Genomic DNA, 25,904 nt, shown 5'->3' on the forward strand with positions numbered 1-25,904 from the left:
GTTTCCTTTTATAAGTTTGCTTGCTTATGTTTAATTAAGATTGTGCCATTATGACAGTTTCGCGAGATTAGATCGTGGCCATTGAATCTCATTTAATCATACGATTCAAAAGATATTCTTATTGATAGAGGTGTCCTTACTTAAGAGAGTATTCTCACCGGATCCCTCCCCATAATTTAAATTTGATTAAAACATATAACCGTGCTAAAAACTAATTTATCTCTATTTCCTAAGTTCGTGATATTTCTTACCGATTTAATTACATAATTGATGTTATTCGAACTATTCACGAATTTTCGATTTCCCTGGATACGCGAAGAAAAAGAACACACATGAAAATAAAAAAATAGAAAAGGGAGGAAAGAAGAACGGAACGGAAAGAACAAACAAACAAGGGCGGATGGGCCCCAAACTGGCAAGCTGTAAAAGAAACCGAGTGGACTCGTCAGCGCCACCGAGTTAAGGCGGCGCCTCCGAGTCAAGTAAGCGATTTTGGAGAAAGATGGATGCTAACGAACTGAAAAAAGGTCTTAAAATCGGAGGGGAGATAGAGAGAGTGAATGGGAAGGAACTGAGTTACACCGAGTTCGTGGCAAAGTACCTTGTCAAAAATCAACCTGTAGTTTTGACAGGTTTAATGGACGATTGGCAAGCTTGCGAAGATTGGGTTAATGATCAAGGAAAACCTAATCTCGTTTTCTTCTCTAATCACTTTGGAAAATCACAAGTTCAGGTTACCTACAATCCCCCTCCTATTTATTCATGTATTTGATTTGTGCAATTTGTGAAACTTATTTTGTACAGTTTGATGGTTATCACGATAGATTTTGAATCTGGTGCATTATGATTGTAGTCATTGTATTGGTTAATTTGAAAAAAAAAGTTTCACTTGAGCAATCTTTTAAGAATGTGTCCTACTTCGTATTATCTATGGAATGGCCTGAAATAGAAATGTGGCTTATTATTTAGGTATGGAATATGCAAGGAGTAATATATGGTTAAAGAGTGCAAAGAACTAGAGAAAAGTGAAATTGAGCCTTTTGGAAGTTGAAGTGATAATCATTGTTGTGAAACAGCTGAATGGTGTAAATGCATATGATTCATTATGCCTCATGAGTATTGAAGGTCTCAAACTTTTGATAAATGATGACTAATTAAGATTTTTAGTGTGTTTGTAGTTGTTATTAGATTACTATGATCAAACTAGATCTCACCATGTAGTTTTTTCTTTAATTGAAGAGAGACATGTGCAAACTAGGTATAGTCGCGCCTTTGACTAGTTCTTTTGCACCATGTTGATATAGGTATGTGAATAACTGCAACAGTGAGCCCGGATTAATGTTTTTTACCATGTTTACGCAGTAGTGCTCTAAGGATAGTTTATTTCCTTTGTTCTAATTCGAATTTGATGCTTGGATGTTGCTTGTCTGATTTCATGTAATGCATCACAGCTTGACTGTAGTTCCATTGAGAAATTCCCTTCACACTAACACTAACTCTAATCAATGTCCTTGATAAGAAGTTCCCTTCAACAAAATGTGACTTCTCTGCGCTTTAGAGTTCATGGTCATCACCATAAACCAAATGAGGCCATAATATATGATGTACCTTATGGTTCAGTATCAGGAGGTTTGACTTGTAGTTCAAGCTTACGTTGAATGTGTATTATACTATGACTAATCAAGTCCAATTTGCTACTTAACGGCATTTGACATTGTCCAATGATGATGCACCTCATGATTTGCAGGTTGCGGACTGTTATAATCAGGAATTCACTGATCAAAAAAGGGTAGAAATGTCGGTTTCTGAGTTCATTGAATACTGGTTTACACTAAATGGAGACAACAAGGAGGCTCATCACAATGTTTCAACTGACGGCCGTAGTGATAAGTCCTTTATGTATTTGAAGGACTGGCACTTCGTAAAGGTATATATTGGAATCAGGCCCTCATACTTTCCGTAATTAATTTACGGCTCTGATCTCTTTATTGTTTCTAATTTACTGTGTTTTCTATTTTAGATGGGGAAGGATACATTTTTGTTAGGTGATATTTTTCAGTTTAGAGAGTGAGAAACTTGTTTGTGTTGGTAAAGTAGTGTTGTAGTTTAAAATAGAGGCAGCAGAATTGCTCTTTTGTTCTTACTTATGCAAACAAATTGTTGCTACTGCTAAACAGGAGGCAGTTGTACACTGCTAAAATAAAGATAGTTTTCAGATATATTGTAGTACGTGTTTGTGGAAGTCTCTTCTATACATGATGAGAAAAATGGTGCACTCCGTTCTACGTAATGGAGGGAGTCACCATTTTGCACTAAAGCTTAAATTTGAAGTCTTTTCCTTCAGTTTTTAGGAGGCTAATGTCAATTAGCTTTATAATTAGTGGCTGAATTGATGAGGTTAATCAATGACAAGTATGTTATATTAATGCACATTTTAACGCCTTATCTTTCTGATTGACCCTGAATGATGCTTTAAGAGTTTTAGTATGGTATGACCTGCTACTCAAAAAGACATGTATGGCTCTTATCAATGACTCAATGACATTGACCTAAAAAGATTGTTCACATTGTTGTGCTAGGTGAGGTTTTTTCATATTTAACATTATGTTCACTTTTGATTCCATGAGTGAAAAACTTTGTTCCCAATTTTGTCCAGCGTGGTTGCTGTTTTATACATTCCCTCTTTCCTGTCGAAACTAGTAATTATCGTTCATCCAAGGCACATACTCCGTAATGATTTTGACTGAAGTCAACCTTGTTGGCAGGAATACCCTGAGTACAAGGCATATGAAACTCCGGTCTTTTTCAATGATGATTGGTTGAACTTGTACCTTGACGAGTATCACATGCATGATGATCCTGATTACCCGGAGAGGAATGAAATTAGTTGCTCTGACTACCGATTTGTTTACATGGGACCAAAAGGTTGGGGCTTCGGTGCAGTTACATCTACCTTGTAAGACAGTTTTCCTATTTTAGTGTACGTTACTGTGCAGCCCACAGATTCATAACTACTGAGCTTATTCCTCTTCATCCAGGTACATGGACTCCTTTGCATGCCGATGTTTTCAGGTCATACAGTTGGTCAGCTAATGTATGTGGGACAAAGTTATGGCTTTTTCTTCCTCCTGCTCAACATCACCTTGTGTTTGACAGGTACTATTGTTAGGTATGTTTAAGTAATACTTCGATGAGAACAATTACTAAATAGTTGGATCGTGATTGTGTAACTGGAGTAATGAACACATTTTATTACAGCAAGGTTTCACAAAAGGTAGATCTTTTTTGAGGTATCGAATGTGGACAAACTTACCCAATTTTGTGGAGCGGCTGTTCCAGAGGCGTGCCCCTTAATTTCCATGCCACACTGGGATAGCCTTACTGTTGTATCTATGCGCCTCTGTTAGTACTCCCCTTAACAGATCTTGAAAGCTATCTCTTTTAGTTAGACAGAGAACAACTGATGATTTTAGTTAGATAGAGAACAAGTGATGTTAGCAAATCATTGAAAATAAGATAATTTGTGTCATACTACTGTATATCTTGCTTCATGGCGTACTATGAGAAGTTGATTTTTATGAGAATTCTCATCTTATCTCTTTATGTGAATCACATATGAGAACTTTTATTTTTTCTAGTCTGTACCTGATATGAGATTTCTGCATAGCTTTCTTTTTCTGCACTGAAGGATCTTAATTTTATGAGATTTCAATTCTTGAGTAAAGTAAATACAGTTTACAACTTTACATATACTCTTATACAAAATGGGAGTGCTTTATCTGAATTATTCACTTGATCTTATCATGTCTGCTACTAGAATTGCTAACTCCTTTTTCTTTTAATGAATACAGGCATATGAAAAGTTCTGTGTATAATATCTTCGAGGATGTCAGTCAATCGAAGTTCCCTGGTTTTGAGAAGGTATCTTAAATCTGTTTGAGCTCCCTGGAAAATTTTCTGAAGCGTTCTTTGGGAATATATTTACCCTTGAATTTTTGGCACAGGCTATCTGGTTGGAATGTACCCAACAAAAGAATGAAATAATATTTGTTCCAAGTGGATGGTACCATCAAGTGCATAATCTGGTATGACAAAAGTTGTTGTGCTTTGTAAAGTTTAGCTTTTGAGTTTGTTTTGCTCCTTTGATGTATGTATCATCAAGTATTAGTAGTTGCTATTGTTATTAGGGAATCTGTCATTCAAGATATTATTTCTAGTTTATTGATCTTGGGGCAGGTAAACACATTAATTATTGCAACAGGTTGATGCAGACATGATGTATTAATGCTTAGATCTGAAATACTGATGATTTAGAAAACAATGAAGTTGAAAAAAACAAGATGACCAAAGAAGAAAATTGAAAGATTCCAAGGGCAGTGGTGACACCTCATATATTTGTGAAAAACCTGACTTAATTTTATGTATTAAGAATTTAAGACTCTAACTTAGATCTCTTCTAGATTTCTTTTCCTCTGAATTATGATGCATTTGGGCTGCAACAATGTTGTTAATGACAGTGTCTACTTTGTAAAATTTTCAGGAAGATACAATATCTATCAATCATAATTGGTTCAATGCTTATAATCTTGACTGGGTGGTAAGTTAAATAGATGATGCCTTTCATTTGATAATTAGTGGGAAGAATGTCATACGACTATACGAGTGTTTTTGTTTTGTGTCGTGCAGTGGAATTTGCTTGAAGGGGACTACAATGAGGCTAAGGAGTTGATAGAAGACGTAAGGGACATATGTGATAATTTTGAGAGCCTCTGCCAGCGTAATCTTGCTGCTAATACAGGTAAGAGAGTTAAGGCAGCCTAGCATATATGCCAATACGAGTATGGAACGATCGACAAGCATCACATTTAACATGAGTACATGACATAGAGCAAGGAAAATTATTTGAAGTTAGCCCAGTATGACAAAGCTTATTAGAATGTGATATTCAAACATTATGAAACAAACTTTTGTGACATAATTGATTATAGGAAATTTTATATGTTCTCCTTAAAAAGTCAATTTTAGTAGGTTTCATTTTCTATACTGCTAAGTAGAGTATCATGGTGACTAGATAGTAATCTTTGATTACTTATGGTTAAGTATTGTTTAGGGATGCTACCAGAAGAATTCTAAGGGCTATTTTCTAAAGCTCTTTCATTTGCTTTATACTAGTAATTTGAAAATTCTATGTATTCTGATTTCTTTCAATGAGATTGGCTCCTTATACCCCTTTTTATTTGTTTTCTTTCAAACAGGCATGAACTTTGTTGATTTCTTCACCTTCATTGTACGCATTTCTATTGCCAACTTGCTCCATCTCTGCAATCATCTTGAAGACTGCAAAAATGATTCTGCGGCTTTATGTTCGTGGGCTGAGCATACTATATCAAATCTAATGTCTATTAGGAGAGTTGCTTTAAGAATGGAATCTACAAGCTTAGCAGAAGACAAGGGAGTCTTGTTGGATACCCAAAAGATCTGGAGGGACCCTTCTTTTATACAACTATACTCTGCTCTGAACAGAATATTTAAAAAACTTCATGGAGAATGCAGTCATTACTATGAAGGTGGGGACGCCCTACGGAGTGGTATCAAACATGAAGATCTCTTCACTGCAATTGGGTCGATTGTTTCCAATTCAAGGAGCCTTATCAACTTAATTGACTTCATTCTAAAAGATTCTACTCTTTTGTTGGATAAATTACTGGTTGATGAGCTCAGAGAAGAAAAGTTAGCTTCTTCATAAATTTATTTACAATGTTCAGCTTGCAGCGATATTGCAATGGAAATTATTTAACAGAATTTTCAATGAAGATAACTTCTATACTTGCTAAAGGTCCCCTATTTGTACATCTTTGTCTTCTGATCGTAGAAAATTTGTCTAATTAGGCAACACAAGGTATGTGCCTCTAGTTGATGAACTGACTATAATACTGGTTTGATGTTCTGTGCTTCAATACCGTTTTATACATATTATTTTGTTTATTATGGCCTTGAGTAACACTGAGGTTGTCCAGCATGAATGTTGGATTCTGGAACTTCCTATCATGTACAAGTTCACCTATTCTTTCCATATGCTGCCTGCTCTTATTTAACAACTAACAATGTTAGTATGTTACCTAGTATTTGACCTCTTTTACGACATAGTAGTATGATATTTGATTGTCTACTCGGCTTCTCTGGATCTTTTACTGCTATGAATGTTTAGTGGAACATATCACTTCTTTCAGATTGTTTTACTGGGCGTATTTTCTTCTTTATTCTGTATCTTTATCCTCTGACTGAATCTATTTTGTTCAGGACATTATATGTTATAAATCCTTATAAATAGGTGCTGCATATTGCTTGATTAGTTACCATTTGTAGTGTCCAAATCTGGATAGCCCGTTCTGTGATACTGTCTGTTTATTGTTGATGAGAACTGAGAAGTCTCTGGTAGACTAGCCCAAAATCTGAATAACTTTATTTTAGTTCTGGAGGAAGAAAATTTCCCACTTAGAGAAGGAATTGTTCCTTAACTCCTTAAGTCGTAGGTAGTCCGTAGCACCTAGTTTAAGTGAGTAATGCTGCAATTTTTTATCCTAGTCTTGCATGTGATGCTCAGATGTGGAAGTAAGTTCCAGGTCGAGATGTGGATCAAAGAGTTACCCAATTTATTTCAAAGGTGTTTAGTCTGTTTTTTGTTCAATTTTATACGAAGTAATGTATTTGGCAAATTCCCAAAAGCGATTGCCTCGTATGGGATTCCTTTATCTACTTTATGGGTGATTTGTTACTCTTTGCGGGTCACCTTTTTTTTATTTTCTATGGTTAGTCTGAAACAGTCTCACCCAAGACTTACTCATTGTATGTTAGATGTTCGAGTGTTAGATACACCCACATAAATAGCTTTAATAAAAATAAACAGACTCGGGTAACAAAAAATCTTGCTATTGGCTTGTTTGCAAATTCCAGTTATAGAATGTTGGGTTTGTAGAGGTTCAATAGAAAATAGATTGTTATATTACCAGCAACTGGTGAACTTTGAAATTGCTTACTTCATGTTGTTTCTTCTTCCGTTTGACCTGTATAGGTATTATCATTCTTTGTTTTGAATTGTCAACTCATTACTTCATTGTCTACACCTGTACACTTGATCATCTCTTTTGTCACATTGATTGGTTACTCACTTGATACTATGTTCTTGAAACTTACACATGCAAGCCCTTGCATTGATGCATGGTGTGAGTTTCTTCAAAGATAGAACATCATGGGTTTCCTCAACTCTCTTTGCTTTGATAAAACTAGTATTGCTTGGTACATATATTAGTTCTCAACTTTGACCATTTGTTTATTACAATATCTTTATGAATTATCAAATCCATAAAATTGTAATCTTAAGATTTATGTCAGTGGTTTTAAAATTTTATCTAGTAATGATTTTTTATATTATCATTCAATAGATATTTTAATAAACAATGGTCAATGTTATGAGGTTTCGCCTCGAAATTCTAATATGATCTACTATTAAGTGACAAAGATCCAAAACAAGAACAGATTAATGGACTAACTGCATTTGAGAGCTATGTGAGATTGCACAGGGAAGAGATTACTGGAGTCTAACTGCATTTAGAAATTAATTTTTTATCTCAAGAAATATTCATATATGTAATAAATCTTTGATTAACTCGACTCATGATTATCTACTAACGCTAATTTATCTTTGATCAGGTGGTATGTGATATTCTTGGTTTCTGTTCAGTTCTTTATTCATCTAAATTTGTCCACAAATTACTCATTTTATATATGCAGTTAATTTAGTCATGCATGAGCAAGACATGTTCTAATTTCTTCTTCTTCCACAGTGAGCACATGCTAACCCTTGTGTTATGGTGATTTTAGGTCAGTTTCTTCCATTTTTCGATGTTTCAGGTTCTCCCTATTTCATTGACCTAGGTAAAACCAACATCTTCTTGCATTTGTTTTTTTAATTTGGTCCTTAATTAATCTTCCTGCCTCCTAATATTTAAATTTACCTGAAGTAGTTCTTATACTATTTGGAACACAAATTGTTTTTGTATGGTCAACTCCTTGTTAAGTTGACTAACTTGATCATCTATTTCCTCACATTCTAGTGATTTCATTAACTTTTATGTCATATTTTGGATTCTTGAAAGCTGTGTTTTATTGAGATGAGATGCTCTGCTGTTGGATTTAAACTAATCAAAGATGCACATGCATGCCCTTGCATTGTGTGAGTTTTTTTCATAAGTAGAAGTTTCCAATGGCTTGGTTTCTCTATCACTTGTGGACTTCAATGCATCATGGATTTCCTCAATTTTGGACTTTGCACTTTGGTAAATGTAGTTTTGTTTGTTGTAATGTATACTAGCAAGTTAGAAGTGTTCATATGATTTTTTATTTTTTTTATGATTTTAAGAACAGCAAGAATAATCAAGCCTTATAACATTTTGTAGGGTCTGCTATGTAATTCCTTTGTCATCAAAGAGGAAAGGAAAGCTGCAACTAAGTTTTAAAACTGCATGCTTGCTTTCTTCTTGATTTGTCACTTTGGCAAAAGTGAGACTACTCTTTTCTCTGCTATCAATTTTGTTGTTATGTTATTGTTTGTATGTAATGCTCTGTCATGTCTTAGTAAGTATTACTCCCTTTGTCCGGAAATAGTAGTCACGTATACTATTTTGGGGTGTACGATCATGTTTTTTTTAGTTCGAATAGATTAATGCTCAAATTTCCGTACGTATTCCCACGGATATGTGACTTTTATTTCCGAACAGAGAAAGTTAATTTTGTAGGAGATTGAAAATGAAAATTCGAGTAACTTCTGCGCAGCTTATATTAGGAAACAGTGCAGAGAAGAGGGGTTATTATAGACTACCTGCAATTTTAGTTTTTCTCTATAAAAGTAAATCTACCCTAATGTTAATGATAATTAACCAATAGTAGCACTTAATATGTGATTAGGTTCATTTCTTTATTCATTTAGGACTGCCTGTTGATACTTATGCCTTATTTCCTTGATGGGTCATATTCTTGTAGTCCAAGTTGAACAGGACATATTCAAAGTTTTCCTCCTGTAACAGACACATGCTAACCCTAGTGTTATGGTGATTCTAGGTTGGTTGCTCGGGCATTTGAAGTTTCGGGTTTTCTCCCGTTTCATGGACCTAGGTAAGATCGATATCCTCGTGTACTTCCTTCTTACACCAATCCCTGCCTTGGTCTTCCTATCTCCTAAGTATTAGCAAGTTATGTAGAATGAATAATAAAAAGTGATTTCAAAACAAGAGAAGGGACAACATTGGATACAACACAATGGACTAAATAATCTATCAACAACTTGTATTTTCTTAGATATACACACTGATCACATTGAATGATTCATTGTTGGAGAAGTAATAATCTACTAAGATATGAATACTTATAACCTAACCCAAATAAAGGCATGAGGGGAAAAAAAAAAAAAATCAAAAACACAATTCTCTCTTCTTTTTTTGTTTTTAAGGACACCTTACATTTCTTCCAGGTCCTCCATAATAGAAGTAATTACCCCATACATTATTTCTTCCTTGTCTTATATTGTAGCAATTAGGATGATCAGCCAGAAGTTTAAGATTTGACAAAGGAATCAAGTTATTATCCCAATCAACCAGTTGTAAATTACGAAAATATGCTGCTTTTGTGAACCCTTCATCTGCAAAATGACCACTACCCATCTGAGTAGATGTGTGGAAACCTGAAGATCTGCTGTTAACAATTTCTCCTCCAAACTGAATCATGTTTGCATGCATCCTTAAGTGACTAAACAAGAATGCCGGCCAATACCCAACTAGTTGCCCTGATCCGAGTTCAAGCCACCAGTGTCCATGCTTAGGGTCCTGCATACAATAAAAAGCCTCTCTTTAATTAGATTCATTCTCAAAAATGATAATTAATTCTTGCGAAAAAAAATAGTAACGTTGTTTGGATTTTATGATTGCATCTATTTCTTATCCGTTGTGCAGTGCTTTCAGAGAATATATAGTTGTGAAAACGACTCTGAAGATGCATAGTTGTGAAAATGACTCAGTACTTCTTCATGCTCCTAGTATCTGTCATTTCCTAGGGATTCTTGTCTTCTTCTTCCCTTGATTTTCTAGGTTCTAATTATTAAGCAAGTTGTTCAATGTTTAAACTTATACTGTTATACAGAATATATATTGCCTTATAGATAGGTAACCAACCACAAGCTATCCTAATCAAACCTGTATAACTTTAGACAATAGTTGACTTACTATGTACTTCTGCATAAGTAAATTTTGACTGAGTGAATCCAATATTACAATATTAAGAAGAAAGATGTTGAATTTTGGCTGCAGATTTTAGCAGTCAGGGTTAAATCAAGCTTATTGTCTAGCCAGATGAGATCCTGGTTTGTTTATTGCTTGGTCAACTAGTTTGACAATGCTGCTGCATTCTTTGCTATGAATGCTATGCCCCTCTAAATATTGACTTTAATATGAACCATAAATAAGTTTTGTTTCTTCTTCAAATCAGGACCTAAATATGTGTAGGCCACACTTGAATAAATGCTTATAACAACTATCAACTATCCTTCTTTAAGCGAGTTTTAACATCGCCACCATGTCACAAGTAGTCTTTCTCGGTAGAGTTTTTAGATAAAGGTATCATTAAAAATTAACTTACTAATTTTAGAAAGTGGCCGTTTGTTTTGAGAATTGGGATGAATTAAAATAGAAATGTGGCTTATTATTTCGATACAGTGGGACTAATAATTTGAAAGTTGATTTTTTTTATTTTTTTTATTTTTTTTGGAAACTAGAATAGTAGAATGTTCAAACTTGCCTTCCAAACTGTGATACTGATGTCAAATTGTCTACCCTTGAAGGATGATCTTGGTGAGATTGCTGCTCCAATTGCGATCTTGGAGTTCGTCTGAACAAAGCCCGAACACAGTAAGTTGTAGCATCCAGTAGCCTGGTATGCATCCGTCTATATAAAAACACAAACAAAAACGTTTGAATTAGTCACCATTGTATAAGATTGAATATGATGTGATTGGATACGAAATCTTAGTCATGGAAACAACAATTTAAGAAACATACCGTCCAATACGTGAAGAACCTAGGGTATTTATCACCATATAAAGCTGGATTTATCTGAGAAACATATTACAAAATTGATCAGTTTATTTAGTAATCAAAATTTCCTGATTAAGAACCTATAATATGAATGTTAATCTGATATACTTGCCTGCCAGCCTGCTTCAATCGTATTAAGATCATTGCCAAATGAACCAGAGATGACCCATACTTGAGACAAGCTAAATTCATATGCATCACTCACTTGAGGTGTCCAAACATTCATACTTGCTTTAGCACCATAAAACTGTTGCCCATTAACAAACGCCACCGCATGCTGTAAATACAGAAAAATCATGTATTAGGAATCCAGACATGCTTATTAATCATCACCTTCAAATGTTATGAATTGTATGAATTACTCCAATTTGTTAAGTTCTGTATTATATTGTTCTGTTTTGTGTTTTCGATATTCAGAAACTGTTAAACATTCACTAACCTCATGACCACTGCCGTCTGAGTCTCGCCTAACACCTCTTCTAGGCTTCCTTCCAAATCTTCCAAATTTACTAGCTCTCAGAAAATCCTCTTCTGTAGTTCTTCTGATTGGAATAGTTCCATTTGGACATGATTCTCCAGATTCAGCCCATTGTTGAACACTCTCTGTCACTTCATCAACAGGCTCAAAACCTTTCGGCCTATCTGGTGAATCCTGTGAAAGAAATATCAATACATTATTACATATCCTGAAACATTATGCTATATTGTTTCACTTGAAACCTTTGATTGTACAATCATTGTTCATTGTTTATTGTTTATTGTTATTGTTTATTACCAGTGGCTTTTGTCCCTTGAGTTCGGGATGGTCGAAAGCCGGTTGAAGATGAGACGGAACACAGTCTATCCAATCACCATCAGAACTCTGTTATAAGAAAACAAATAAACATATGATTAATTCATTCTCCATGCATGTATGATGTATCCCTTTTCTTTTCTTTTTTGGTTTAGGAAAAGGGGCTTGCCTTAATAGACTTGACTGCAGGCTTGTTGATTTTCTTAAGTTGAGCTCTGATCCTCCTTAATTTCTGCAGCTCATGTAACGGCCCGAACGTTTGGTTGCTCGGTAGCGAGAGCGCGGGACCAACAACGGAAGCGACAACTAGGAAGGAAACAACAAATTTGATAACGAACGAGGAACAACAACAACAACAACTACTACTACTACTACTACTTCTTGGAGCCATATAGGTATGAATTTCTGAAGTTTATACAATATCTCTTCTTTGTTTTTTTTGCTTGGAATGATTTGTGGGGTTTTTTGTATGTATTACTCTTGTCTTCTGTGATGAACAACACTTGAGTAGTTGAGTATGTTTATTCTAGTATTTTGTCCTAGATAGGAAGGTTTTTATTCTATTACTTCCAAAAACAAAACAAAAAAATTAGAGGCATTCAAATGAAGGGCAGGGGGCTCAATCTTACTGCCTCACCATTTCCAATGATTTAGAAGGCACACTACTTCCCTCCATCCTCTCTAAGGCACATAAACAGACAGCTAAGCTCTTTGCCTTTAATAGATTCCTGTGTCTTGGTTTTTGATCTGACACACACTTTAGGTCCCCCAATCTTATTTAAAGCACACCATTTGGATAGTTGTGTTTTACTTAGTTTAACTTTAACCATAATGCGTTGACAGCTCCCAAAAAAAGTAGCTCCTTTTCTTAATCTGTATGTGTGAAATGAGTATGGGACGTGTTTAACCTTACCTACAAGTCTACGACTTACTAATAACGCTACTAATGACCGGGTTTGAGAAGGTTCAGATGTAAAAAAAATTACCTTACCAATCTAGGTCCGAGACTTTCTTGATGTGTGTATGTGTGAAATGAGTATGGGACGTGTTTAACCGTACCTACAGAAGTCTACAACTTACTAACAACGTTACTAATGGCCGGGTTTTGAGAAGGCTCAGATATAAACAATTTTACCTTAACAATCTAGGTCCGAGACTCTCTTTGTGTGATCGAGTATGTGTGAAATGAGTGGGGGGCGTGTTTAACCTTACCTACAAGTCTGCAACTTACTAACAACGCTACTAATTGTCGGGTTTGAAAAGGTTCAGATGTAAACAATTTTACCTTAACAAATCTAGGTCCGAGACTCTAAAGTCTAAACCTTTAGAGTTTGTGAGTTTGTATTACATTACTAGTTTGAATTACACTATCAACGCGAGAACTGATTCAATGACGGAGGAAGTAGATTATTTTCCATTTAGGGCCTAATTGTTACACCAGCTGTTGGCTAGGTAACAAAATTCTTTTGTCAGAAACTGGAGAAAGAATGGTCAATATCTTCTTGACGATGAATTAGATCAATGCTTTCTTTTCCTGTATTATTACTGCACTAAGTTGGAATTTTTGCTTCTTACTTTTTATAAAAACATTTTTTTTTGCCTAAAATGGTGAATAAATACTGACTGCATTTTCCTTCCACTAACCACACCTCTATGTTACCTGCTTTTTCAATCCCTGAACATTATTATGTCCTGTGAAACTATAGTACCATTATAATGTTGGTACCACAATGAAAGCTAGTGGTATTCCAGTGGGGTTTAAAGCATGCCTTGAATTTTCAAAAAAAAAATGGGCCATATATTATCTCAGATCATATCTAAATAATAATGATTTTGAAACCTTATAATTATCTTGCTTTTGAAGTTTCTTTAGACTCCTGTTTGTAAAAACTTTTAACTACTATTTAACCTTTGGAAATAATTACTAAATGAGCCTTATTGACATTTAATGACTAATTTCGGCGAATTATTTCATCATTAATATATGGAGTTCATAAAGGGCGGTGATGTAAACGGGATTCGATCCCTGGAGCCATGGGTGTCACCCTAAAAAAACGTTACTATCTTTTATGACATTATAATTTATATGTATCTCAATTATTTAGCAGAAATGTGCAGCATGTGTATGTTGCTTTTACCTATAAAAATTTATGTGCACAACAGCAGAGGCTCCCGTTTGTGTTTTCTAGATATGCAAACTATATTTGTGTTCTGTTTATTCCAGAAAATAGGTTTTGGTGAAACCCAAAAAATTCTGGACATTTTGAAATGCTAAAAGTGTTGTGAAATCATCCAAACATCACCATTCAGTTGCAGTTTATTAAGACAGTACTATAGGTCGTTTGGTATAACAAAAGGAAAGGAAAAGAAAGGAATGAGAGAAAAGAAAGAGTATGAAAAAGCACAATTGAAATTTCTAATTGATACTCCCTCCGTCCCGGAATACTCGACCCGGTTTGACCGGCACAGAGTTTAAGGGACTTGAATTGACTTATTTAATTTAATAGGTAGTAGTTGATAGTGGGGTATTATTTTATTGTAGTTAGTGGAAAATATGTAAAGGGGTGGGGTTGGGGGAGAGTAGGGATTGAATTTTTAATTATTTTTTGTATGGAGTAGGGGTAGGTGGGTTAATATGGGTGGAGTGAGAAATAATATAATATTGTTAGAATATTTCCATTTTTAGAAACAGGTCAAGTATTAAGGGACGGCCCGATAAGGAAAACAGGTCAAGTATTCCGGGACGGAGGGAGTACTAGTTTTCTTTCGGCAAGTCAAGCATGTGCTCTTCAAAGGGTACCTGTTTGTCAGTTTGTCACTATCGTAGGTTTGATGTACAATTTTAACTAACTCAAAAATACCTTATACTAAGTGTACCTTACTCCGTATATATCATTGTTTTCCTATAGAGAGAATCAAGCTCCTAGTTGATTTTGGGGATCAATTAATGTCTTACTACACATGTTACCGGGATTTGGATACCCATATCGGACATGGATACATGTCCAAGTATCCGACACAGCTATTTTGTGAAAAAAATCATGATTGTCCAAATTGAAATGTCGAAGTGTCCATACCTAAGTTGCACGGACATGGGACACGGATACGGAAAAACGGGAAAAACAAAGTTTGGTATCATAAGGTAATAAGCTCGGTTGTCTATGTTTCCGAGTGTCGGTGTGTCTGGCACGTTTTGGAAACGGTTAATTTATATTTTTGAAAGTGTCTGTGCATCATAGGTCCATACCCATGCCCGATTGTCGAGGATCCGTTTTAGGTGGTGGTACATACCTCTTGTAGTACTTTTTATAGTTAGGGTGCTACTTTAAGGGCTCGTAATGGTCAGAATAAACAAACTTTTACCGACCCTTAGGATTAACCTTTTATCCCTCTATCCATAACGTGTTATACTCTGTTTTTTACCCCGTCCCCAACAGCCCGACCCGGTGCAACCTAAATGTTATATAGTACATCAAATCGGGTCTTATTTTTCAAGGCGGCCCTCGATTACTCGACACATTTGGGTCACCCGGCAATATCATATGACCTCCCTCTAGAAATAAGAAACAGAAATAAAGTGTGGTGTGGTGTAGTAAGAGAGTGAATGCACTACTACTACTGCCATTACATCAAAACCGTTGTACACGCTCAATCTGGGATTTTGGCCCCACTACCATTCCCACCAAAATTATGGGCATTTGCTCCTGAATTCTGATGGAAAATAACTTGAATGGTTTGTATTCTGAGTCATTTATTGCTGTCCTGCACTTAATTTATTGTACAATCTCCAGCTACTTGTTCAATTTTACTGAATGAAAGGGCAGACTCAATGTTTCCTTATTGGTTCTTTTATGCACCTCCCATTCTGTTGTGCCATTTGGGTTGATTTCTATGACAATATGTTTCACATTTTTTGGCCATGTTTAATGGTTTAAATCGAATTTGGTTATGAGGAAATTGATTTTGGTATTCCCATTGATTGATTTAGGCACACCCAATAATTGATTCCCCTTTGTGACTTTGTAAGTGGAGTACAGAAAACTGTGTTCTCATAATGGGTGTGCCAAAATCATTTCCTTAGTTTCGATCATATTCAAGTCTACTTTAGTTGATTATGCTTATATACTTATATTTGGTTCGGTTTCAGCTTAACTTAAGTTTATTTGGATAACGTCATTTTGGGCGTATTTTGGTTGGTAAAAGGTCATAACACAATTCTATTTACCTTAACCATGCAACTATGCAAGTCACTTCAAATTGGATAGAGTCAATTTTGATTCTTGTCAAAATCGGATTATCTTATTTTAGGTACAAATCCGAGTTTAAGTCGAATATTAATCAAATATGGGTCGGTTTTATCAAGTCTAGTCTTCTGCGACCGAGGTGAGTGATGAGTGTCATCCACTCATCCCCTATATGCACATAGATTCTACATTATAGAGGGGTGTGAATGAGTAGCATATTTGAAATCTGTGATACATATGATTTGAATGATGATAGATTGATTCTACATTTATAACTACATGCGCAAACATGGTTTTTGGGGGCAGCAAGTTATGGACACTAACATAATATTTGGTTAACCTTTTTAGGGTTTTTGGGCAGGGCTTTGCTTCCCACTTCTTTACATCCTTATTTATTTATATTTAATATTTATAATTATAAGGTCACTTCTTTTCACAAAGAAAGATAGACCCACCATACATTCCCCACTATCCCTGAAGAATATAAAAAAATGAAAAAAAAAATGTTGATAAATTAGAATATGTATTGGCCCACATTAGGGAAAAAGTTTATTATCCCAGTTATTAAAGCATGCCTGCCCTTTGTAAAGCTGGCTTTAGGAATATAGATTCTCAATGGAATTCAGCCTAATTTTTATAAATGATGATTTTTGTCTTGAACAATTGAAATTCAATGCTGACTGATCTTTCTTAAAGTTTGTAATTAACTAATTATAGAATTTGTTTATAATGATATCAAAGGGACGTGAGATAGTGTGGGTTTTACTGTTTTAGTCTTATTTAAACATGTTGAATGCTAGTAGGAAGTAAAAATTTAATGATGTGATATTTTTGTAAAAATAATATAACAGCAAAAAAATACAATAAAATGGTACATTTTTTAACGAAATGATACTCCTTTTAACGAAATGGTACTCTTTTAAATAAAATGACACTCTTTTTCTAAAAGAAATGGTACATTTTTTTAACGAAATGGCCATGTGATGTGTTTGCTTACACATTACAGCATGTCGTTGCGCCAACCTCAAGCTAGGAGCTAGGGAATAGAGGTGCCAATCAAGCAGGTTAAGATCGAGTTTGGGTTGCTTAGGGTGTGGTTATTGGCTGTTTTGAAGGGAGTTTCATGCAAGACTGAAGTATTTGGTAAAGAAATTCATGTAAGTCTGGAAGTGGGTTTTGAATTTAGGAATTCCATCCGAGACTTTGTTATTGAGACATTTTATGTGGGAATGACAATGTGAATTATATATTTCTCCTATCCAATAGTCATGCTATTCCAACTTGAATCGAGTCTTGAGCTTTTTCAATATTAAATTTTAAGTTCAACTACCATAAAACTCAATTTGAGTTCGAAAATTATAGCTACTTGCCTACTTCTATGTTGTACGTAGTATGTACTACTTATGTGCTAATGTTTGTGAGTTTCTCACAAATACGAAGTATAGTTTTAAGTTGTACTTTTTGAATAGTTCACAAATCATGTAAACTCATGAGAATTATACATTCCTAGGAAATAGAATATCATGGTATTGTTTTTTGGTAGAAATGTGGGAAATCACGGTACATAGAAAGTGTCATTTCCCTCAAAATGAAAGAAGTTATTTACCTAATTTTTTCCAGATAATTAGAACTTTTCGTGTTCATCTAAATAATATTTCCTCATTAAAAAAAATCTTACTAGAAAGTTTTACTTCTTATGTTCAACTAAACGATTACTAAATTTCTCGGGCTGTTCTTAATCTAGATTTTTTTGTCGGTTAATGTGTATGAGGTCTTGATAAGCCATAACCATAAGATGTATGTAATTAGAATAAAGTGTGACCGACGAAAAGATATGGGCACCAAAGTATCAATTCAATTCTAATCCATAGTTGCTTTTTGAAGGAAGTCAATTTCTTCTTGAAGAGAAAAAATAAGCTTTGAATCAGGTCTTTTTCTTTTCTTCTTTTTCTTGCCACTTGGAATGTGACTCAAGCATTGTTGTGTATTTGCACTTTCTAATCATAAAACGTCAATTTGAAGCTTGTATTCTTCGATAAGTAACTATCTATGGAACTTGTATTTATTGGAAGGCAGAAGAAGGCTCCTTTCTTTATGACCATTGTGTTGAATTGTTGATAATATTAATAGAATAATAGGCATGAAATGTATACATCACCTAAGTTCCTAACATAGAGTTTGACTCACCAACATAGAGTTGGCTCAAGTGGTAAGCAGCTTAATACCGCTTAAGGGAGGTCTCGCTCTCGGGTTCGAGCCTTGCCGTATGCAAAAACTCTTGTTGGGAGACTCACCCACCATAAGCAAGGTGTGCGACACGGGTCGGATCCGGATGTAGTCGGAGAGTTTGATCAAGTAGTAAGCAGTTTGACCTCTCTTAAGGAAGGTCTCGGGACCCACTCACCATAAACAAGATGTGCAACTCGGGTTGAATCTGAATGTAGTCAGATTTAAGTTCTAGTGATTCAGGCGTGCTATGCGTTAAAAAAAAATGGTATACATCCAGAACCTTATATTGATGGACTAACTAGTAATTATACCTCCTCTACCCGAAACAAGTAGTTACATATATTAAATTAGATATTCGGAAAATATGATATATCCTTAATTTGCGATAGGAAATAGTAAAATAAACTTTATACTCCGTAAGTAATTGTTTTTGGTCTGAATGAGCCACAAGGATATTACAAAATATAAATTAAAATGGGAGAAGAGAGAGGAGGAATTTTGTACTTGTGAATCCATCGTACACATGTTATCAGTGTTTATCACTGTGCCGATCTCATTTGTTGAAATAAGCATAATTGTACATATCATTCCATTTTATTATTGAGAAATTAGTACTCTATAGGGCTAGTTCATTTATACGTAGGAGTGTTATTTTTCTACTCAACCTCACTTATGACTAACCCCACATTCTGTGATGGATAAGATGAGGGGAAAGGAAAGGAGCCACCAAACCACCCTATTATATGTGAATTCAGAAGCAAGCGCCACAAGTTTTTAAATAATGCACCTTTTTCCTTTATTAATAATTAATTAATATGGTCTAATTCCACAGCATATGATAAAGTTTTCCTTTTTCCTGCTTGATATTGATTGAGACAGAAACAAACAACACCTCCAAATCATAAACAGATCACAATCACCTTGGTTTTCTATTATCATACTTCATTTCCCTAGCAAAATAGTGTTGTATTGTGCTTAATTTCTTTAATTTTCAAGCTAGGGCACCTCAATAATCTATTGTGAATTGTGATTGATCCGAATTTAAGTCGGGTCAAGTCCCGGCTAGGGAAACTCTCTCCCGAGGGAACGAAATCAAAATATCTAATTGAGATGAGTTAAGGTGGAACAACTTCTTTACCAGCTGATCTATTACGTCTCAAGATGGTCGTTGGTCGGGCCGGGCCGGGCAGGCCCGAAAAAGAGCGACCCGACACGAGCACAGAGTCGTGGGCCAGGCCTGAGCCGCATTTTTTTTAAAAAGCACGACAAGGCACGACTTGACTCGACCCGGCATGACAAAGCACGCTAAATTTAGTGAAATAGGCTTAGGCACGACGGGCCGATCCAGCATTACACGACAGTCTGTGTGTCTGGGCCGGGTCTTGAACTTTTCAGCCCGGCCCGGGACAATGGAGAGTGGGCCCGGTCCGTTTAAGCCCACGGCGATCTTTAATTACGTCTAAGCATACGTCGGTTCAAAAAGCACTATACTACTAGCTAGTTGTGTAGTACTAGTAGAAAATAAGAAATGATTATTTAGTTGTATGATCACTATCTATGTCTCCATAGTCCTAGTATGAAGAAGATGGAGATAGTTCTGGATTGAGTGTGGGAAGCCATCAGCCATGTGATATAACCAATAATGGGTTTTATAAAAATGATAAGAAAAGTTGAAGGCTGTTGGTTGCCATAGGCTTTACAAAAAGCTCCACTAAAAGGAATGGCCTTCAGCAAAGTATGAACTATTAGCTGCAAAGGAAATTATCAGTGTACAGGACAAAACTGCTCAATTTAATTAGAGAAGATTCTCTTGGTTCTCAAGGTCAAAAGTTTTGTAAAGCACCATTACCTTTAGATTCTAGTTTGTATCAAATCATTCCATCATCCAGATATGTTCGGTAAAACTAGTTGTTGGTAGTAATGTTATTCGATAAGTAATGTATATGGCTAACTACATACTCGAAACCCATCAAATCCAATAATTGTCGGCCTTTACATCTCCATTTTAATCAAAAGATATACGGAGTACATTGGAGTATCCTTTCTCTTGACCCCGTCCCCCGTCCATTGTATATTATGATGAAATATTCGAGTCACGTCATGGTCACAAGTCACAACTAACAAGTTGTGACTTGTGAGTTGTGGTTGCTACAGTCTTCAAACACAAATTTCATTCTTTTGTAGGAAAACTTATGCTAATTCTAGATAAAGTTTAATGTCATAGGAAGTTCTAATTTAAGCATAACATACTTGAGAAAGACAAAGAAAAGGACTGAAAAATGCATCAAAAATTATAGAAAATATTGTCAATTTTGTGCAATGTTCACTCTAATCTTGTCTAATTAAACATATTGCTTTGAAAGTTGATTACTAAATCTTAATTACCCCACTCTTATGATGCCACCTAAAGTTAAAGCAAAATCTTGTGAAATTTCATGTTAGGGTGGAAAAATTATACACAATTTTGTAATCTTGCCATAATGTTTTAGTTTTTTTATCTGAAAAAACAATTTCTTGATAGAATCCAAAGTTGATTTTGTGATAAAAACATTAGAGCAAGAAACAGTTCATCTTTTTTTGTTTTATCCTTTTGACTTATCACCCCCAGAAGTTTTGTCCTGAGGAAATAATCCACTTCCATACACACCAACACCAATTCAGTTCCTGAAAAACCAAAAATGTCAAGACAAAATTCAAGAACAAGATCAGGAGACTTTCCTAATTACAATGGGATTGTTAGAAGGATGATAAATCTACCAAGAAATATTATGGAAGGATTTTCAAGGGCAATGGGACAAGGTATTGATTTAATGAACAGAGTAGAAAGAAGAAACCAAGAATTCCTCCCTGCACCACCACCTCCACCACCACCACCAGTACTACCACAGCCTCACTTCCCATCATTCCCACCCCAGTACGAGCCAAACACCGCGTTGATCAACGATGAATGGGGATTTTTGAACAACTTTGAGCAGAATTATGGTGTAACACATCCATTTTTTTATGCTTGTAGGTTCATTCAAGCATTAAAGATTGCCCAAGATGAGAAAAAACTTGTGTTCTTATACTTACATTCTACTAATCATCCTTTTACTGCAGAGTTTTGCAGACAGACTTTGTGTTCAGAGATTGTAGTTCAGTTCATTGATGCTAATTTTGTCAGTTGGGGTGCAATTTCTGATAGAGGAGAGGGTTTGCAGATGGGTGGTGTTTTAAGGCCAGCTAGTTTTCCATTTTCTGCTGTTATTGCTCCTGCTTCTGGTGATAATATCTCTGTTCTGCAACAGGTTAGGGTTTTTTACTGTTTTTTTTGCTGAAGTATTAGTTTTTATTATTTCTTGATGCCCCTTTTCACAGAATCTAAGAAAAATTATAAAAGAATTTGGGTGGAGGTTGTTGCACATGCTCACCATATTATCTCCATTGCTGAATTATGAAAAATTTGGGTGGAGAAATGAAAATAGGCAGGGTGCTATAATTATTGGGGAAGAATTGTTGTTTGAACAGTACTTTTAATGATTAATATTATCTCCATTGCTGAATATTTAATCCTTTGCAGCTTTATGAGTGTATCTGTAGTCTGTTAGAGGTTAAAGAATTAAGGGTAGATGTACTTGATTTATCTTAGTAAAGGGTGAACAAGAGAAAACTCTGGGTACCCGGTTTCAGAACCAGAAACTGTTTAGGATTCTTGCTGTTGATGTTTGCTGGATGTTATATTGAACTTTAACCAAATTAAAAGGGACTCTTTGATTTGAATTTTAATTTTCCATTTGGTAAACTCTTAAATCTTAATGTTAATGTATTTGATTTAGCAAACAAATCATTGTAATATAACTATCTAAGTAACTACAGTAAGTAAGTGTAGTCCTTAAGAAATTATACTGATCTTTTGTTCATTTCTTTCGCGTAATACCTAAATGTTTTAGATTGAAGGACCAGTTTCCCCAGAAGAACTACTAGAAATACTACAAAGAACATTGGAAGAACAAGGGGTTGCCTTTAGCAATACAAGAACCGAAGATGAAGACAAGAAAAATGCAGATCGTCGATTGAGGGAAGAACAAGATGCTGCATACTTTGCATCCCTAACATTAGACCAGGTTTTTATTCTTTTCACATTTTACAAGAATACAATTCCTTTATGAATGGTGATCAATTTATTCAAATTCAAAACCCACCATAAAAAATGACACATTGATTATTCTTTTCTTTTTCGAAATTTTAGGAGAAAGAGAGGCTGGAGAATATACCTGCAGAAAGAACAGTTCAGAAACCAGAAACAATAACACAAGCATCAAACAGAGGATTGAGTGAATGGCCAAGACAAAATCCTACACCAGACAAAGCTGGTCATGTCAAAGAATCAGCTGCAATGAATAGAGAAAATCTGCACAAGGATAGTCCCAGTACAGCCAATAATACTCAGGTCACACAGGTAATTTGTTTTTTATCTGTCTCGGTACAATTTCTTTTTTTGGAGTAAATTTTAGTACGGAGTATATCGTTAAGGCAGTAATTTCGCTAATTATTTGGTAAAGTTTAGTGTGAGGCGGTCTCACATCAACTTATTGCAAAACCGGGGTTATTTTGTTACTATTATGTGGAGTAAATTTAAAATTTTAGTATCTCGCGGATAAGGTAGTGTGAGACGCTTTTATCTAAGACTTTTCTCTTAATTCAGTGATCTATTTTGTTAAGTACATTAACAGTGTGCAAGAAACATCCCCATGTTCTAGGCTTTTATCATCTGTAAATTAGTCTTGTTTTTACTTTTTGAAGTTAAACTTTGACTGCAATAATGCAAGTACTTGTGAATACAAATATAAATTTTTTTGCTAACATAACTTTGGCTATACAATTTGTGATAATTAACTCAGAATATTTACCATGAATTCTGGAAAGTTGTTTCAATTAGATACCACCAACATCTTAACAAACTTACAACCTGGTGGTAGCTAAATGAAACTCTTTCTTAAGTTAAATCTAGGTACCGCCTTGGCGCCATGGCACTATTGAATATGTCATAGGACTTCGCCTCCCCGTGTTCATAGGACACATAGCTACGTAATGTTTGTGAGTGGCTCAAACGTAGACTTGCGTAGCTGGGGTGGCTAACCTGTGACAGGTGTTGGTTCAGTAGGGTCATTTCTTCTTACCTAATTAAAAAAAAGTCATAGGACTCATGATACCTCGGTGGAATACTATTGAAACCAAATATGCTGATTGATAGTGAGATCAAACTGAGTATTTGATGTCTAATAACTGTTCAAAAAGTAGTCCTTTCCCCATTCATCTGTTGGATCAATGTGTTTTACATGCTAACTGTTGTTAACCTGATAGATTTTGTCTGTTAACCTGGTCTTTTTCGATGATATTTTTGGTAGATATTGGTAAGGTTTCCGAATGGAGAACGAAAGGAGCACAGTTTCTCAGCAACAGACAAAGTGCAGGCAATTTACTTCTACATAGATTCACTGGATTTACCAGGAGTTGAGAATTACAGGTTAATATCAAGCTTCCCAAGAAAAGTTTACGGTGCTGATCAGATGGACATGACTTTAGAGGATGCTGGTCTTCATCCTAGAGCTAGTTTGTTGTTGGACATTCTTTAGTTCATACTTCATATATAGCTTCCTGAAAAACATTTATCAGTTTAGTAAAATCTTTAGAATCTTTATGAAAAGTAAGTATTAATTTTTGTATGGACTACTTATTTGCAATCTTGCATGATACATTACAAATTTACAACTAATGTGGTGCCCAAAACCTGTATTCAAATCACGTCTACAGCATTTACTCTTCGTGCTCTTTCTACACTGAAAGAACGTTTAGACACATGCACCAATCTATCATGAATAGTTTATGAATAGTAAACAAGAACAAAAATTTGGGGGAAAACAGAAAAGTAGTTCATTAATATAGTGAAGGGGACAAAAATAGGGAGTAAAAACAAAAATATGCACGCTCGGTGGGACTCGAACCCACAATCCTTTGATTAGAAGTCAAATGCCTTATCCATTAGGCCACGAGCGCTTGTTGTTGATATTTTGCACTTTAACATATTAGTCTTTGACTCAACAGGGTAAAGCAAATACTCCGTACTACTCCTTGTACGAGTATATTTAATGATTGATATTTTTTTTTTTTTTTTTTTTTTTTTTTTGACATAGGCGATTGATATTGTTATACTCTAGACATAAATAATGATAGTCCATGTTTTTATTTTAGAAATATGTTTTTTCTAAATTAAAACATTTATGTTACATTTTGTATTATACGTTTTTTAATCATCATAGCATCGGGGTTTAAATAGCTACCCACCTATTGTAGGAGGGTCATTTTGTATTATACTTCGTATATTTTGTTTGGAGATAAATTTTATACTACATACTTCCCTTATTTATTTATTTTAGGTAAAATTGATACTAATAACCTATCTTTTATCCACCTTTTTATATTGGACCGAATTTTCAATTAACTCAATATAGTCCCACCTTTGCATACTTAATTTGAAAATAGACACTTGTGGAAAATAGAGAAAGTAATAGTTACATACGTACACATAATAATCACGAGAATGACTTAAAAAAACAATTAAAATATTGTAAGACGGGTGGGATAAAGTACGACATAAATAAATAAAATAATACAGGACGTTTATCCTAAATAGAGAAAGAAAAAAGTAATAGTTACACATAATTAATGATCACGAAAATGACTAAAAAATAACTAAAATATTGTAAGTCGGGGATGAAGCACGACAGAAGTAAATAAAATAATGTGGGACGTATATCTTAAATAGAGAAAGGGAAAACGCTCGATAATATGGGATGTATAATTGTAGATCCTAACTGAAGGAAGGAAAAAGTAATAATACACAATAATCACATAAATGACTAAAAAAACAACTACACATTGTAAGTTGGGTGGGCCAAAGCACGACAGAGATAAATTAAATAAAGTGGGACGTATATCCTAAATAGAGAAATTGTTAGTCAAATGGGTCTAAGCGACCCGACCTGAACACGACTTGAAACCGACCCAGAAATATTGGGTCTTTTCACCTTGAACATTTTGTGAATCGTAACCCGATTTTATATGAAACCGAACAACCTGAAAAGTGATGGGTCAATACCCGTCCTCACATGTTCTTTAATTAACAGACCGATTGAAAATCGTTGCAAAATTTGTAATAAATGAGATTATGGGGAAGTTTAAGCATAATAACACATGTTGATATTATTGTTATTGCGTGTAATATGTTTTTGGTTTGAATTAAACGTTATCTTACAGTTGAATTCGACTACAAACTTGTGTATGGAAATTTGTTAATTTTTCCACATATTTTTTATATTTTATAAGCAAGGCAATGAAAATCTAAAACGGAGTATGCGTTTTAAAATCTCTCAAGTCGTTCGGTCATCCGAACCCGAAAGAAAACGATTCAGACCCGAAAGTAATTTATTGTCCAACCCGTTGACAGGTCTATTTGGG

The 25,904-nt window shown here is 34.9% G+C and overlaps 3 protein-coding genes and 1 non-coding gene across 4 annotated transcripts; 2 read left to right on the top strand and 2 right to left on the bottom strand.

Moving 5' to 3' along the window:
- Positions 1–266: 266 nt before the first annotated feature.
- Positions 267–5,826, top strand: LOC110797052 (arginine-specific demethylase JMJ20). The gene is made up of 9 exons (XM_022002150.2): positions 267–733; positions 1,748–1,927; positions 2,766–2,925; positions 3,039–3,156; positions 3,852–3,921; positions 4,005–4,085; positions 4,541–4,597; positions 4,687–4,798; positions 5,256–5,826. Exons 1-9 carry the CDS (start codon positions 503–505, stop codon positions 5,744–5,746), a joined length of 1,500 nt encoding a protein of 499 aa, XP_021857842.1. The 5' UTR covers positions 267–502; the 3' UTR covers positions 5,747–5,826.
- Positions 5,827–9,306: 3,480 nt separating this feature from the next.
- LOC110797051 (uncharacterized) lies at positions 9,307–12,832 on the bottom strand. Its single transcript, XM_022002149.2, has 7 exons — positions 12,104–12,832; positions 11,917–12,003; positions 11,581–11,793; positions 11,254–11,418; positions 11,106–11,159; positions 10,846–10,992; positions 9,307–9,878 (listed from the first exon to the last, which is right to left on the bottom strand). The coding sequence occupies exons 1-7, from the start codon at positions 12,323–12,325 to the stop codon at positions 9,501–9,503; spliced, it is 1,266 nt and encodes a 421-aa protein (XP_021857841.1). The 5' UTR covers positions 12,326–12,832; the 3' UTR covers positions 9,307–9,500.
- Positions 12,833–20,692: 7,860 nt separating this feature from the next.
- On the top strand, positions 20,693–24,119 carry LOC110797050 (plant UBX domain-containing protein 10). The gene is made up of 4 exons (XM_022002148.2): positions 20,693–21,694; positions 22,337–22,510; positions 22,636–22,845; positions 23,795–24,119. Exons 1-4 carry the CDS (start codon positions 21,086–21,088, stop codon positions 24,020–24,022), a joined length of 1,221 nt encoding a protein of 406 aa, XP_021857840.2. The 5' UTR covers positions 20,693–21,085; the 3' UTR covers positions 24,023–24,119.
- A 251-nt stretch (positions 24,120–24,370) lies between these two features.
- Positions 24,371–24,443, bottom strand: TRNAR-UCU (transfer RNA arginine (anticodon UCU)). Its single transcript has one exon. It is a non-coding gene; the product is annotated as a tRNA-Arg (tRNA).
- Positions 24,444–25,904: the final 1,461 nt, after the last annotated feature.

This window comes from Spinacia oleracea, chromosome 5 (genome assembly GCF_020520425.1).
Source record: "Spinacia oleracea cultivar Varoflay chromosome 5, BTI_SOV_V1, whole genome shotgun sequence".
Classification (NCBI taxonomy): Eukaryota; Viridiplantae; Streptophyta; class Magnoliopsida; order Caryophyllales; family Amaranthaceae; genus Spinacia; species Spinacia oleracea.

Coding starts and splice junctions, on each gene's coding strand:
- LOC110797052 (XM_022002150.2), top strand. CDS start 503: ATGGATGCTAACGAACTGAAAAAAGGTCTTAAAATCGGAGGGGAGATA. Junction 3,922..4,004: donor AGTTCCCTGGTTTTGAGAAG/GTATCTTAAATC, acceptor TTTTTGGCACAG/GCTATCTGGTTGGAATGTAC. Junction 4,086..4,540: donor ACCATCAAGTGCATAATCTG/GTATGACAAAAG, acceptor TAAAATTTTCAG/GAAGATACAATATCTATCAA.
- LOC110797051 (XM_022002149.2), bottom strand. CDS start 12,325: ATGGCTCCAAGAAGTAGTAGTAGTAGTAGTAGTTGTTGTTGTTGTTGT. Junction 11,794..11,916: donor TCAAGGGACAAAAGCCACTG/GTAATAAACAAT, acceptor TTTCTTTCACAG/GATTCACCAGATAGGCCGAA. Junction 11,160..11,253: donor CGATTGAAGCAGGCTGGCAG/GCAAGTATATCA, acceptor TATGTTTCTCAG/ATAAATCCAGCTTTATATGG.
- LOC110797050 (XM_022002148.2), top strand. CDS start 21,086: ATGTCAAGACAAAATTCAAGAACAAGATCAGGAGACTTTCCTAATTAC. Junction 22,511..22,635: donor CATCCCTAACATTAGACCAG/GTTTTTATTCTT, acceptor TCGAAATTTTAG/GAGAAAGAGAGGCTGGAGAA. Junction 22,846..23,794: donor ATAATACTCAGGTCACACAG/GTAATTTGTTTT, acceptor TATTTTTGGTAG/ATATTGGTAAGGTTTCCGAA.